This window comes from Tubulanus polymorphus, chromosome 2 (assembly GCF_964204645.1).
Source record: "Tubulanus polymorphus chromosome 2, tnTubPoly1.2, whole genome shotgun sequence".
Taxonomy (NCBI): Eukaryota; Metazoa; Nemertea; class Palaeonemertea; order Tubulaniformes; family Tubulanidae; genus Tubulanus; species Tubulanus polymorphus.
Window position 1 is genome coordinate 19,667,318 of NC_134026.1, and position 14,765 is coordinate 19,682,082.

Sequence of the window (14,765 nt, forward strand, 5' to 3'; positions counted from 1 at the left end):
AGATTTCCACAAGGTATGAGGTATTAGAAAAGTGCTCAAATTACTAAAGTTACACCGGGGTACACCTATATGTTAAATTAGATACCTTCGATGATCGCGTTTATAACATTACAAAACCTATGGCCAGCTATGAAATCTTGTTCAAATAACATCTAATATCACATATAGAATTTGACGTTTTCAAATATTGCGCGAAGTTAAGAAGGGATCTGAGCCACCGAGATGAACACTCATTATTCCAACGATTACCGGAAACGGTAAGGGATCTCACCTCCGAAAACTAGAGCGCTTTCCGTGCGTTTGTCGTACGCCGCAGCTTGTATCGGTTGACCCGGTTCCGGAATCATCACATCTCTGACGTCAGTTTTCCGTTCGACACCGCTACCTATCAGATAATTCGTGTTTTACTGTGTTTTCGTGGAACGCATAGGTCAATCCATCAGGGGCTGTAATATGACAAACGTCTTTATATTAAAAAGCGAAGGTTCGTCGTCCATCTCGTCCATTTTATGCGCTGGAGAGTTGCCAGAGAGTGTTGCCAGAGGCGCGTCGCGAAGACGTATGCACTGAGAACGTGGTATTTATATAACTCGCAACTAGATACATAAGTACATATAATTTTCTTAGAGTTTAGAGCTCTCTACACGTAGAAAGTAGTACATGTCAAAACGCGTATGGAGAGGAATATAGTTGAAACCTCGAAAAACAAGATGTGAAGCTAGATTTCAACAACTACCGAAGGAAAATTCAGCATACAACTTTTAATGAAACGATATGGGGCATTAATCATCAATGAAGATACTGACAAGATATAACGGCATCGAATGAGCCCTGACATGGTCCTGAGCCTGGTCTCATAGTTTTAGGTTCGTTTGGCTTGGCGGTCGTCCGTGGAACTGGACCACCTTTCTTACCTAGAATGAATATATGTTTTGAAATCATAGAATATTTTGGTCGATGTTATCTGACTCATCCTCTAGTCCTTCCTTTTTATTAGGCATACACGCTCTTGTGATCTTATCGTCTAAAATTTTTAAATAGAGAAGTAAAAGAATTTGAGTTGAGAGTTCTCAAATATAGTGATGAGGACTATTTTTGACCTGAGTTGCTTTTGCGTTAAGTTGGACTCACCATACAGCGATTGAATAGCGCGGACATCGTCGTCGGGAAGTCGAAATTCTTCAAAGTTCGTATGGCCTTGATACACGGCGCCATAAGGGCCTCGGGGACTTCTGAGTGGGATAGTCCCAGACCGTGTCCGAGTTCGTGCGCGGCGACGATACGAAGGTTCGTTCCGTCGTCCAATCCTTCCGTCCACGTCTCATCCTCGTCGAAATGCGCGCGTCCATCTTCCGGGTAGAAACAGTGGGCCAAAGTACCACCTGGAATTTCATGGCACTGGCGGCATAGAGAAAATGTGTATGATAACATCATCGGTTTAATGATGCCGTTAAGTACCTGGTCCGTCGAATGGATAACCGCAGCCGTGTTCGAATGGGCCGAATCCAAGTTCAAAATCCGCTTTAGCGTTCCTTGACACTTCACTGAATTCTATATTTGTCACTTCGTGCCAATAATTAAAAGCCCGTTCGAAAGCAATTCTATGATTGATCAAGAGAAATGCATATGGTGTACATGGCGATTTTTAGCATACAGATAATTACCAAAGTTTTCGCTATATTTTTAGATATGTAATTCATCGATCATTGTAGACTTCTGTAATGATTTTTTTTTTCGTTTTTGGAAAACGGCAATTTAAGCGATTTTACTGCAATAGTTTTACTGGTTTTTTTCCATTTAAATTCTCAACAGTTTATATAATGCCCTATCTAGTCACCTTTGCTCATTTTCGGACATGTCCGGCGAGAAGTTAAGAATCTTCCATGTAAACGTATTTTTCGGCCATTTGTCTAGAAATTAGTGTCAAGATACGTATTAATTCGACGAAAGAGATAAAGGGAAATCATTTAGCTATTAAGGTTTATCAATTCCACCAATTTCATAGTTGCGGAACTTGATCGAACACAGTCGAAACATTGTCGATTAAAGAAAGGTATGATTAAGCACGATAAGCCTCATTCTTCAAACAGAAAATGTATTTGCAATAATTGTAAAATCTTTTCAAAGGTATTCCGACGGATGGAGTTTACGTACTAAATGTTTTGTATATATCTGGAACGGCGAGATTAGGGGTTGACGTTTTCCTATCAGGCATACCACAACGAGGAGCAGCCGTTTAGGTTATTGTTTCCGTGTCAAGGACGCCGGTCTCCGGAAGCATGGCCATATGCTGAAATTCTCTAAAAAGAAAAGTTTTCGCTGTTTAGCAAATACTCTCGTGGAAAACGTGCGTTCGAGGCTCTTTTATATTAGCGATTATTTCTATCAGGTCATGTGGTTAGAATTTGCTTTATTTAACGAAGTAGCAACTGCAATAGACAACCTTATAGACAATCCCGAAATAGATTTGACCATTCCTTTCATTACAGAAGATATTATTTCGACGGAACGATTACGTTTGACCTTTGACAGCCAGTCGACGAAATTCATAAAAGAACAACATGCTTCCGTTCGGAAGTAGTTTACATTGCGAAAATGTCCAACCACCTTCGAAAGTAAATGATTGCCTTCCTTCTAGCGACATAGCTGTGTTGGCCCTTGGCTCCTGGCGGTAGCGTTTCCAAATAGCCGTAACGTTCCAGATAGCCCTATGTTAAAATATAGTGAAATCCCACTGCCGGGGTCGGCTCATTTGAAGAAGCCGTTTTATTGAGCCCGATGTAAGCCTTGGTGCATTCATTCTTTCATATCTAGAACATTACTATCACTTTACTAGCGAAACGGAAATCGACTTAAGCATCTTGGATATAACTTATACCATCCATAAAAATCGATTTGGAAAAATTTTTTTTCGTTAATACGCAGCAAGATCTCAAAATTCTACAAATTGTTGGGAAACGTTAACACGTTGCGAGGTCACGTGCCGACAATATCAAATGAAAAACAAAGGGTTTATGGTTTGTTATGGCGATATTTCATGTTTCCTAAACATTTAGAAGTAGCCGACATTGGCCATCAACGTATAAGCTTCCTTTACCAATGATGGCACCAATGTCGAAGGCCTTTTTGGTTACTCTGAGTACGGACTTTTTTCCCAAAAAAAAGTAGGTGGGCAAAGGGAAAAAAAGAAAAAAAGAGGTTTTCTATAATAGACTTTTTGAAATTGAAGGAACAGAAAAGAAATTAAAATTGTGATGAAACAAAATAATGATGGAAGGAATGAAAAAAGAACTAACTCTTTTCGCAAATCACGAAAATTAAAAAATCACAAATTGAAAATTCCGATGAACATAACTTAGAGATTGAAAGTACTGATGTAAACACGAAGGAGGATTTTTTATTTGATAATCTTTGCAGAATTCCCCGGAACCGTACTCCAGATAATTAACAAAGACTGGCATATATGCCCGCATTGCTTATTCAAATTTGTATGCATCATCGGGAGCTATAAAGTACTTATGTATATATATATATATATATATCCATTCTCATGAAGTATATATTGTTTACTCACGTCCGGATCGACTGTTTTATTCAGATTTCGGCCATCGACAGTGAAACCTAAAAAGGCCGCTGCGGCTACAACGAAAACGACTGCATTCATATTCGACGTTCAAAAATGCTCTACTCGACTTACGGCTAGGTTTCTAATTCATTCGATTGTTTGGACTGTTTGAGACTCCGTTTACCCGTTACGTGTTTTCAAACGTTGTTAACATGATAGATTCGAATACATTCGAGACAGCTACAAGTGCATTTTTTACAATTAATTTCTATCACAGCGGATATGTTCGATCGACATGACACGTATAAAAATGACTGATGTGTCATTTTGAATTAAATGCGTAGGGTGTTGCCCTAATTTACTCCCACCATCTCTAACATTTAATCTTCCCCTTTTATATTTGCCTTTGCAATTTCGTACTTCCATATGTTACTCGCGAATCATGCATCACTCTATTGTCACATATTCAAGACTTGATTGCCGTGTATCGTGAATTCTATTCAGATGCAAATTGGTCGAACTTACAACAGTTACATCGTTCTGATGTCTATGACGCAGAGATCTGGAACCTACCGCGCTGTTGTGTCACTGATCATTTTGCCTAGTGCCTGTCCGGTTCATATTGGGAGCTTCGGAAATTCGGCTAATTTCCTGATAATGATTAGTCGCAGGTTCCGCAGTTTATCTTAGCTATCTTATCATTTTGTCCTTTAGTGATTTCACGGTCTCCATCAATTACACACTGATGCTTGTTTTGCATTTTTTTTCTCTTGCATTTTAAGAATGGTCCAATATTCCTGACGAATTCACTGACCGAGACTGAGTGCGCAGCTTAGAAGATGATATCATTAGCAAATCAGGTATCCCGCAACACTTCGACCTTTTCTTTGAGATCACGGTTTTTAACCTGTTCCGCATCATGGTCCTGATAGCAGTATTCGGCTACGAACCGATTTTTGGCTACGATGATTGGTATTTCGGCCACGAGCTGATTATTTGGACGTTGCCGTTATTCTTCGCTTCCCAGATGTCCCGTAACTGGGCGGTAGTGATCATCAACTTGGAGAGGTTGATGTCGTGATGAGCCCGCTTTACTATAAGCGTTTCTGGGGCAAGAAACAGCTCATAGGTGTGTAGAAGCAATAGTTATAGGGTTTTTAAGATAGTGTGTGAGCACGATAGCACACACTAGGTGTATGCTGGTGTGCACACTGAATGCAAATGGCTCGGGTTACAAAAATGGAGTATGTTGATAAGAAAGAGCAGCATTTTGTAACTATATTTAATATGTAAGGACTTTTAAGGGATGGTTAGTGTAGTACAGGAGGGAGTAGAATGGAGTAGAAGTAGCCGGGATTGATAATACCAATTAGGGTGATGTTAGAAGCGGGTGAGGTCATGGTATAGGAATGTAAAGTATAATGATAATAATAATAATTTATTGAGCCTAAAATCCATATAAAATATGCTCATTGGCTGTGGAGACCACGAATTGATATTGTACTATACGTATAGAATACCTATGTAAGACCTATGTATTATAATCCAAGTCTTTACAGCACTTCGATGACCGCATTGTACTTGTCACGTGATTTCAGTAACAACGGAAGCCTTTTCCCTTGCCTCGTTCATTTTACGTGCAAGTCGCGGTAGGAGCTGCATGGTAAATTTTGTTATCCCGGAATCATAACGTTTCGTAAGTTTTACCTTTAATTTATTATTATTCTGTGGTCTTCACATTCCGTTAATACGCATTTCCAGTAAGATTTACAGCTAATTTCAGTTGTTGAATATCATTAGTTATTGAACATTTTCGTCATTTTTGCCGGGTTAAGTAATATACTTTTGCCGGCTAATTCCGTCGTATTTGTATGCGTTCTGGATTAAATACGTTTCCAGCGGTGTGTACAAATCGTTCGTTCATACTAAACATTTTCAATTGAATGTCCATATTCTGGCCAGTGATATGTCACTCGGTCGTTATTTAGTCATATTTATCACCTAGCCTACCACTGATATCGGTTTCGGAGAACTTCCATTTCCGGTTAAGTTTTTTCGTAGGCCATTCCGGAGCATTTTAGCTCCAACTTATTACTGTATTTGGTATTTACAGAAATCGTGAAGTGAATTATTGCGAATATTGTCGTCTGGTCGTCTCCAGTCGTGGAGAACTGAATCGAACTCCGCAATAAAAGTGTATTGAAACTGAAATAAATATATTTGTACCAAGAAAGAACTTGTCACTCGCGTCATCGGGATATCAGCCGTTACATTGGCTTTACAATATAAAGACACAATTTAAACATAAAGAGAGAAAAAACAATTTACATCATTAGTTAAAAGCTTTAGTGAACAAATGGGTTTTAAGTTGCGATTCAAAAACATCAGTAGAAGGACTAGATTTAATTGCATCTGGTAAGGAGTTCCAAAGTAGTGGGGCGGAGTAAGAAAAGGCCCTGTGACCCGCAGAGACTAGATTGACACGAGGGATGACTAGAAGTGATTGACTGTTTGATCTTAACACTCTAGAGGATGCCTTGTATTGCACTAATGATTTCAAATATTGTGGGGCCTGACCATTCAAGGATTTATAAGTCTAAGGTTATATAAGTCTAAGGTTTTTGGTTCAGGGAGAGTACAAAAGAGAGTACAAAAGAGAGTACATGGGAGAGAGTACAAAAAGAGAGTTGGGGAGATAAAGCTGAATTGATGGTGTAAGCAGTAGAGAGAAAGTAAAGTAAAGCTTGATCATACCAGATAGAAGTGTTAGTAGTTAATATCTACATAAGGAAGAGGCAGCTCAGCGAAAGGAACCCGTTACATAAAAGATCCAGCGGCGCAGCATTTATTGAGAAGAACGAGGTGACATAACAGTGGTGGAGGTGGTAGTCCCATTGCAAGTAGTAGAAATCGTAATACCATTACAGGTGTCACGGTGTTCATACTTATATTTTTAGTGCAGGGAATGGTGCAGTGATACTTATATAAATAATGCTATTAATAATATAGCTAACAATGATTGTTCAATTCTATGATAATAGAAATGACAATAGTGACAAAATGGAGATGGAATAATCATAATAAATAATAATAAAAATGATAGCAATAGCAAAAATAATAATAATAACAATAATAGTACTGATAATAATCATCGTGAACATCGTTTTACCGTCGTTCATTTTACGCCATCGATTGACGAAACGGCGTCATAATTCAATTCAATTCACACTTTATTGATCCTTGTCGAAACATTACAACATCAGATATACAACAATAAAGTGAACACATTACAATCACAGTTACAAACAAGAGAGACAAGTTGAAAAAGAGAAGAGAGAAAAACAAAAACAAAAACATATGTAACAAAAATACGATTTACAAGTAATGAAAAAAAGGAACATTTACACGTTCATGACTCGAGCGATTGCCGTTTAATGAAGATATTATTTATAAATTTATTAATTATTGGAAAAATTTCTGTGTCATCACGACCATAAGACATAATAAATTGAAATTGTGTATCTTCCGAAAGGTCCAGGAAATCAGTAAATTTTGATAATTTTGAAAAACATTTAGCACGTAGATCGCCGTAAACCGCACATTCCATGACGAAGTGGACGCCATATGTTGCCAGCGCACGACGTTTCGAATGAGCGCGTGTCTCCGAAACACACGAGGCGAAAATCTTGAAAATGGTCTTATCGATCATACTCGTATTCTTCGTTTATGAGATCCCGGTCGGGTTAGACAGGATTTTTACTTTTCCTGGGTGACTTTTGATATACACGTCGACATCAGTGGTGACCATGCGATGATCATGAGAAAAGTTGGCATTTTGCTCGGCTGTGTTGACTCGTCGCCCGACTGGATCATTTATTGCGCCATCAATAATGTCTTTAGAATAGCGTACAGTAAATTATTTTGCTTGAATTATTGCACTTAGTTCAAAATGCGATCACCAATCGTCCAACCGTCACGAAGTGTCGTGAACCATTTGTATTTTCAATTTCTTTTGCTGTAGCATTTTTATCATCTTGACGAAAAAATGTTTTTGAGAAACTGTGATAGATTTAATCATATACAGAAAAAAACAAATCATTTGGAGCTAGAAGAGGAGAGAATGTGACTTTGAGATGATGAAAAAAGAATTAAAAACTGTTGTCGTATCGATCGAGTATGAATTAAGAATTTGCTCAGAGATTTGTATCTCTTATTTCCCGAATGAAGTGCCACTATCAGCGCTGATTGACAACCGGGTTCGAGTCCTGCTGGCTGCTTACAGTGTGCGGGCAACACTTCAAAGGCCGTCTCGTCGTTATTTTAAATGAATAATCCAATAGGGTTAGTCTTGGGAAACCAAGATATGAAAGACGTAAAGCCAAAACAAACAACAAACAAACAAGTACAAGTTTGATATCATTTAAAAATCATTTTTAGATTATTTCATGATATCCCCGCTCCGTGAGAAATGGAAAACGACGAGCTTTGTTTGAAGCAAACTAAACAAGACATGTAGTTGATTGATTAAAGGTAATATATTAATGCAAATGACAGATGAAACTAAGTGATTACAAAATGTTTGCTAATTGATACATGCATGTACATATTTTGCAAAAAGTTTGGCCAAAAAAATCGCCGAATTTCCTTCGTATGATGTGACAACATTCACAAATAAGTACGTCCAATACGAATATATACAAAAAATTACATTTGAAAAATGGAGGGAATATGGGTGGGATAACGAATTGAAGTAGGTGAAACGAAGTATCCTACTGGTGCTTCTATGCTCTCTAGGATTGCGAGGAAATGCTCAGCCATGTTGTCAGGATAAGCGGTGGCAAAGAGCAATTGACAACTGATAAGCATCACGTGACTCCGCGTGATCTCACACAACATTTATTTTCGATTTTACTCGGCGATTTTTGGCCAAACTTCTCGCAAAATATATACATGTATGTTTCAATTAGCAAAAATCTTACAGTTGTCAACTTAGTTTCATCTGAAAGAATTTAACACGCTAAGGATTTACATTTACTAATTCAAAACGTTTCTTAGTACAAACTTAAACTAACATCCCATCCATATATCGTTCTTCGATATCGGACCAACCATTGGATCATTACCAGTTCGGGTATAACAACTACAACATGAAGATATGATCATATCACGTTTAGTTTACATAATTTGAAATTTAAAAACGATGACTACTACTGTTGATAAACACGCTTTAACCGCAATTTCAAAACTAAAACCAAGGTAAAATAATCAAAATGCCGGCAGTGACCTTGTCTCCAAACATCGGTTTCACAGTCGACGTTTGGAGACAAGGTCACTGCGGGCATTTTGATTATTTGACCTTGGTTCCAGTTTTGAAATTGCGGTCAAAGCGTGTTGATTAACAGACAGTAATTGAATGTATGGCCATTAAGATTTTTCTTTTTATCCAAACAGCCTCCTTAGATACTTTTAAAAATTGCACAGTCGACCTTGCGGTCGCCAGTGCGGGGTATTGGGTATTATAGTTTTCAACTAACAATTGAAAAATCGGATAAAATAGAAACTTTGCCGTCAGTTGAGCAGAGTATTTTTGAATATCGAAGACGAATGCAGTTGTATTCTTAGTAGCCGCAGCGGCCAGACGTGAGAAAACAATATTGAGAATGGAGATTCGTTTATATCAATAGATCTTATAGCTCCTGGTGATGTATGAAAAGTTTAAGGAATCGCCGTTACAACCACGTTCTAAGTAACCGTTGATCAACTTCGTCATTTGGTGCTACTGGTAGAGGAGCTTAAAGGTCAAATGTAGCCCACGATAGCTTTTTTACGATAAATCATGTTACATAAATACATAATAATCAGTAGCGATAATTTTTCACAATTTCGACTAATTATGTCGAAATTCGATTTAATAAGTCGAAATTCGACTTAAGAAGTTGAATTATCTCGTATGTGATTTATAAGAGGCTTCCGTAGAATTCAAGCCAGCGCGAGTTGTTGATATACATGGTAGTTTTAGTTATCCCCGTTTATCTTATGTACTAAATAGTACATTCATCAGTATGTCGTCTATGCGTGGGAAACACAATCGGATCATCTTTTAAATTCGTGTTTACCTTGCCTGTTACCGCGGTGTACTGCGCCGATTGGAGGTAAAAAATGTGTCATATCTTGATTATATCTAATTGATTACAGTTATGATGAAAATAAGGATAATACCAATTAATCAAGAATTCAGTTGAGATCGAGTAGAAAAAAAACGATAAAACTTACACTGACAATGTGTATTCGCAGTAGCCCGCATGACGTCACTCGCAGAAAATTCGCGCACATGCCATTCATTTTTCAAACTCATTTTATTCAAGTTCAGTGTTGATCGAATAAATTACATTTATTACTGGTGGGTTAGTTATCTATTGCATGATACCATAATTAGAATTTTGATGAATAGGCTACACTTGATAGTTCATACTCAGAAATTGATACATGTTGTGGAAACATGAAATATCGTACAGAACCAACCATTAATTCGTTTTCGTGTTTTTCGTCTAATGGTGTCGGCACGTGACACCCGCAAGGTGTTTACGTTTTCCATCAATTTTAGAATTTTGAAATTCTGCCGCATATTAACGAGATTTAGAATTTTCCAAATCGATTTTGATGAATGGTATAAGTTATATCCCAGAAACGTGGATTTCCTCCGTTTCTCTAGTAAAGTGATAGTTATGTTCTGAAAAAGAGAAGAAAAGATCTACCAAGCCACACGTACATTATATGGGCCCCAAACGAATTTTTCAAATGAGCCGACCCCACCAGTTGAATTTCACTACATATTTACTATAGGGCTATCTGGAACGTTATTGTTATTTGGAAACGCTACCACCAGGAGCCAAGGGCCAACACAGCTATGTCGCTAGAAGGAAGGCAATCAAGTAAGCATTTACTTTCGAAGAGGCATCAGGAGTAGATTTTCATGAAAGTTGAACTTTTTTTCTTGAAAAGTGGAACTTTTTGTAAGGTGCTCACGCAAACGTCGAGTTTAAAAAATAAGATGCAGAGAAGCAATTTCGCAACTTCAAGCATATTGGGGTGAAAATTTTGCTTCTTTTCCTTTCTATTTGGCCTCGAAGTTTGGAAGCATGTTTATATTTTGAACGAAATGATTGAAAAGGTTTTACTAATGATGGTAGAATACATGGCGTTCATAGCTTTATCATACAGAAATCTTTTTGCTTTAGCGAAAATACCATTCCAATTGAATTTCACTTCAAGATACACATAATCCTCAACTATCTCTAACTCCTGATTACCGAAAATCCTACTTTTACTTCGAGTAAATACTAATATCTTAGTTTTTATCAACATTCACCGTGAGGCCGTTGTCTAAGAAATATTCAAATAGTGTATCTAAATGTGACTGGAGAGAATTCTCATCATCAGCAAAAATGACCGTGTCATCAGCATAAAGGATAATGAACAAATTAAGTAAAGTCCCTAGTTCTGGGTCACAATTCACATTAAGCTTTTCAATATACGACAAAGTTGGTTTACCGCGCGTAGCAAAAAAGTCATCAATATCGTTTAAAAATAGGGAAAATAGGATAGGTGATGAATTTTCACCTTGTCTTAATCCTCTATCTGCAGCAAAATATTGTGATGTGTTACCGTTAAATTTAACACATGATTTGACCGAATTATAGATATTTCTAACTAAGTTCAAAAAATTCCCTGTAATGCTACTCTAAATTTTCTCCTTAAAATAACTCGGTAAACCGAGTCAAAAGCCTTCTTAAAATCAACAAAGGCGCAAAAAATCTTATTCCTTGGCAAAAGTACAATTCGACGATTGTTTTCAACGTGTAAATATGGTCAGTAGTAGAATATTTTGGTCTAAATCCGGCTTGTTCTTCACTAATTACATTGTTCGAATCGAGGAAAGTAATTGACAGCCTTTCATTAAGGATACCTGTGAACAATTTACCTAGCATGATACCTCTATAATATTGTCAGGATTAGTGGGATTGCCTTTCTTTTTAAAAACAGGTTTTATTATCCCTATAGACCACGTCTCTGGGACATGTCCAGTCTTAAGAACTAAATCAAATAGGTTTTGTAATATATTGACTAAACATGGATACCGACTAAATTTTAATAACCTATTAGTGATGCCATCTATACCAGATGCCTTATTATTTTTAGCATTAAGATAGCTTTCGTTACTTCATCAGCTGTTATGTCGCAATTTTCAACATACGGTTGTCATATACAGGAGGATCATCATTCTGTAGCTCAGTATTATCGTTCACTTCGTGTACACCATGTAAGTCATTTAATTGCATAAAATGTTCGAAAAAAATATCAATATCAATATTAGCGTCCTATGTTTTTGCACAAGTTGCAGAATTAAGCATAGCCCAATACTTTTTCGGATTACTGATTTCACAATCTCTCAGTTATTTAATAAAAGTTTCCTTCTGTTTTCTCTTACTTTCCCGGATGATTTCTTTTTTATTTCTTTGACGAGTTCTTGAAAGCATCAAAGTTAGAAGGGGTGGAGCAGCCCCTGTATCTGTTTTTACTATAACAATAATAGTCTTTAAGCGCATCCCTACATCTACGATTAAACCACTTTTTATGAACCAGATTTTTGCGTCTTCTATTTTTCCTATGGAACATCAAATTACATTATTCGGCACTTAACAACAAAAAAGATACAAATCTAGCAGTGAGTTCGTTTACATTGTTATTGTTTAGAGACTGATAACCTAGGTCCTGCGATCCATTCAAGTGAATCATTAAAGCCAGTGTCATATAATTTTGATTCTACCGTCGCGAAAAACTGGTCCGATCTAGTATTGTCCCATCTAATTGAAGGTTTTCCATTTACCCGATCGTTGTTCTCATTATGAGCAATACTAGGTCCCTAGAATGTCTACATAAATAGAGCCTAAGAGGGTTGTTCCGTGTGTCCGCAGCGGCACGTAGTGATACTAGCCTGTCCTATTCATATTGAATGGACATGCAACCAGTCTAAGTATAGCAGGGATAAGTACCGTGACGAATATCGACACCATCAAGTTCGAATCTCTACTGGGAGGATGGCTCGAACGCGATTGAAATACTTGTCATCTCGCTCTTGTGAAAGCGCTGTTGAGCATATCATGATTCAGTATATAGTGTAAAGGTTTTTTTGGTGTGACGCTGTGCGTCGAAACTTATACGCTTGCCTGCAGGCATGTCACTGACATATTGTCATCAACGACTGAGTACAGCCTACGTCTCCACATCTCTCGTAGGTATAGCTCGTTACATTCATTCCTGAGAGACAAGTGCGTTCGAATATTGTTGGCTCCTTACAGAGTAGGGGCAATACCTCAAATGCCGTTTCCTGCCGTAATTCAATGGTCGTAGGAAATCAAGCACCGAACGACGTAAAGCAAGCTATATAACAGGATTGTTTGGAAATGTACGGAAAGATTGTGTTGCACGGGAAGATTGATTAGTTTTGCCGCCTAGTGCGGTGCACGTTGACACTTTGGCGAAACCTTAACTTAGAAAATGACTCTGCTGAATGACACTGAAGTGTTTTCGACAACACGCCGTTCCGAACCTGTGTGCAAGTACCCGCCATATAGGTGGGATTACGCGTTTAGCGTCTATTTGTACTTGGGTGCTTATTTTCCTGCCGCTACCATCGGAATATTACTCAACATCGTCACAATCATAGTGTTCAACAAAATGGGAGTCGCTAGCTATCGTTCCATTATTATCCTGGCATGGTTCGACCTTTTGTTTGTGATCACGGTGTTCATCATGTACCCGCTCCGCATCATGATCCTGATAGCAATAATCGGCTATAGTCCGATATTTGGCTACGATGATTGGTATTTCGGCCACGAGCTGATTATTTGGGCAATGCCATTTTTTTTCGCTTTCCAAATGTCCCGTAACTGGGCGGTAGTGATCATCAACTTGGAGAGGTTGTTCGTCGTGATGAGTCCGCTTTATTATAAGCGTTTCTGGGGCAAGAAACAGCTCATAGGTGTCACTGTGTTCATATTCATATTTTCTGTTTTTTGCAACTGGCCATTTTTCTTTCCGCTTACTTTACCGGGACCAGCAATGTGGCCTTGTTTGTATCACAGTCCAGGGCCACGCGTATTCACGATGGGCGCATTCGGTGCCAAAACGATCCGCACCATATTTGATTATAATGCAGGATGGGCGGGAACGTTTACTGGTTTCACGTATTTGTATATGACGGTGATTGTACCGCTGTTTTCGTTAATCATTGTGAACATCGTTTTATTGTCGTTCATTTTACGCCATCGATTGGCGAAACGGCGTCAAATGTTGTCAGCGGACGGCGTTTCGAAAGACAGCCGGTCTCAATCGACACACGAGGCGAAAATTTTGAAAATGGTATTATCCATCGTTCTCGTATTCTTTGTTTGTGAGATCCCGGCCGGGTTAGACAGACTTTTTTACTTCGTCTGGAGAAGTTTTGGTATAACGGTCAACATCAGCGGTGACCATTCGATGGTTATGAGAAAAGTTGGTATTTTGCTCAGCTGTGTTGACTCATCGCTCAACTTCATCATTTATTGCGCTACGAATGATATCTTTAGAAAGGCGGGCAGTAAATTATTTCGCTTGCATTATTTCGGTTAGCTTGAAACGCGATCACCAATCGCCCAACCGTCACATTTTCAATATCCTTTGTCGTAGCATTGGTATTATATTTACGAGATATGTTTTCGAGAAAATGTGTTATATCTATTCATATACGAAAAAGTCATTTCGAGCTATGTAGTAAAGAGAATGTGTTTTGGAAATCCTTGACATTAAGATGGGAATGAAATTTAGATCAAAAAAAAAACTTTTATCCTATCGATGGATGTTAAGAATTTGCTCGGAAATTTATATCTGTTTTTTTTTCGAATTAACTGCAGTTTGATATCATTTAAAATCATTCCATTATTGTTGGTGACACAAACAAACTGACGCTTACCTAGTCTCTCCCCCCCCCCCCCCAACTATTCTCGATTGTGTTCTTTTCTTCGGTTGGACTAGGGTCCAATTTGTACAATCTTAAAAGCAATCTGCGAATGCCAGCAGCCTTTAAAATCGAAAATCTGCCCGCATGAAATAATACCGATATACAAGTATATAAGTCTGTGTACGTTGGATATTAAGTTTT

The 14,765-nt window shown here is 38.0% G+C and overlaps 1 protein-coding gene across 1 annotated transcript; it reads right to left on the reverse strand.

The window, feature by feature from the left end:
• Positions 1-245: 245 nt before the first annotated feature.
• On the reverse strand, positions 246-3,664 carry LOC141899007 (matrix metalloproteinase-19-like). Its single transcript, XM_074785157.1, has 3 exons — positions 3,575-3,664; positions 1,137-1,398; positions 246-385 (listed from the first exon to the last, which is right to left on the reverse strand). The coding sequence occupies exons 1-3, from the start codon at positions 3,662-3,664 to the stop codon at positions 246-248; spliced, it is 492 nt and encodes a 163-aa protein (XP_074641258.1).
• Positions 3,665-14,765: the final 11,101 nt, after the last annotated feature.

Bases quoted from the DNA above. Each gene is read 5' to 3' on its own strand.
- LOC141899007 (XM_074785157.1), bottom strand. From the start codon at position 3,664: ATGAATGCAGTCGTTTTCGTTGTAGCCGCAGCGGCCTTTTTAGGTTTC. The intron at 1,399-3,574 runs GTGAGTAAACAA...CTATGCCGCCAG, and splicing joins ATAAAACAGTCGATCCGGAC to TGCCATGAAATTCCAGGTGG. The intron at 386-1,136 runs GTATGGTGAGTC...ATTATCTGATAG, and splicing joins GTCCGCGCTATTCAATCGCT to GTAGCGGTGTCGAACGGAAA.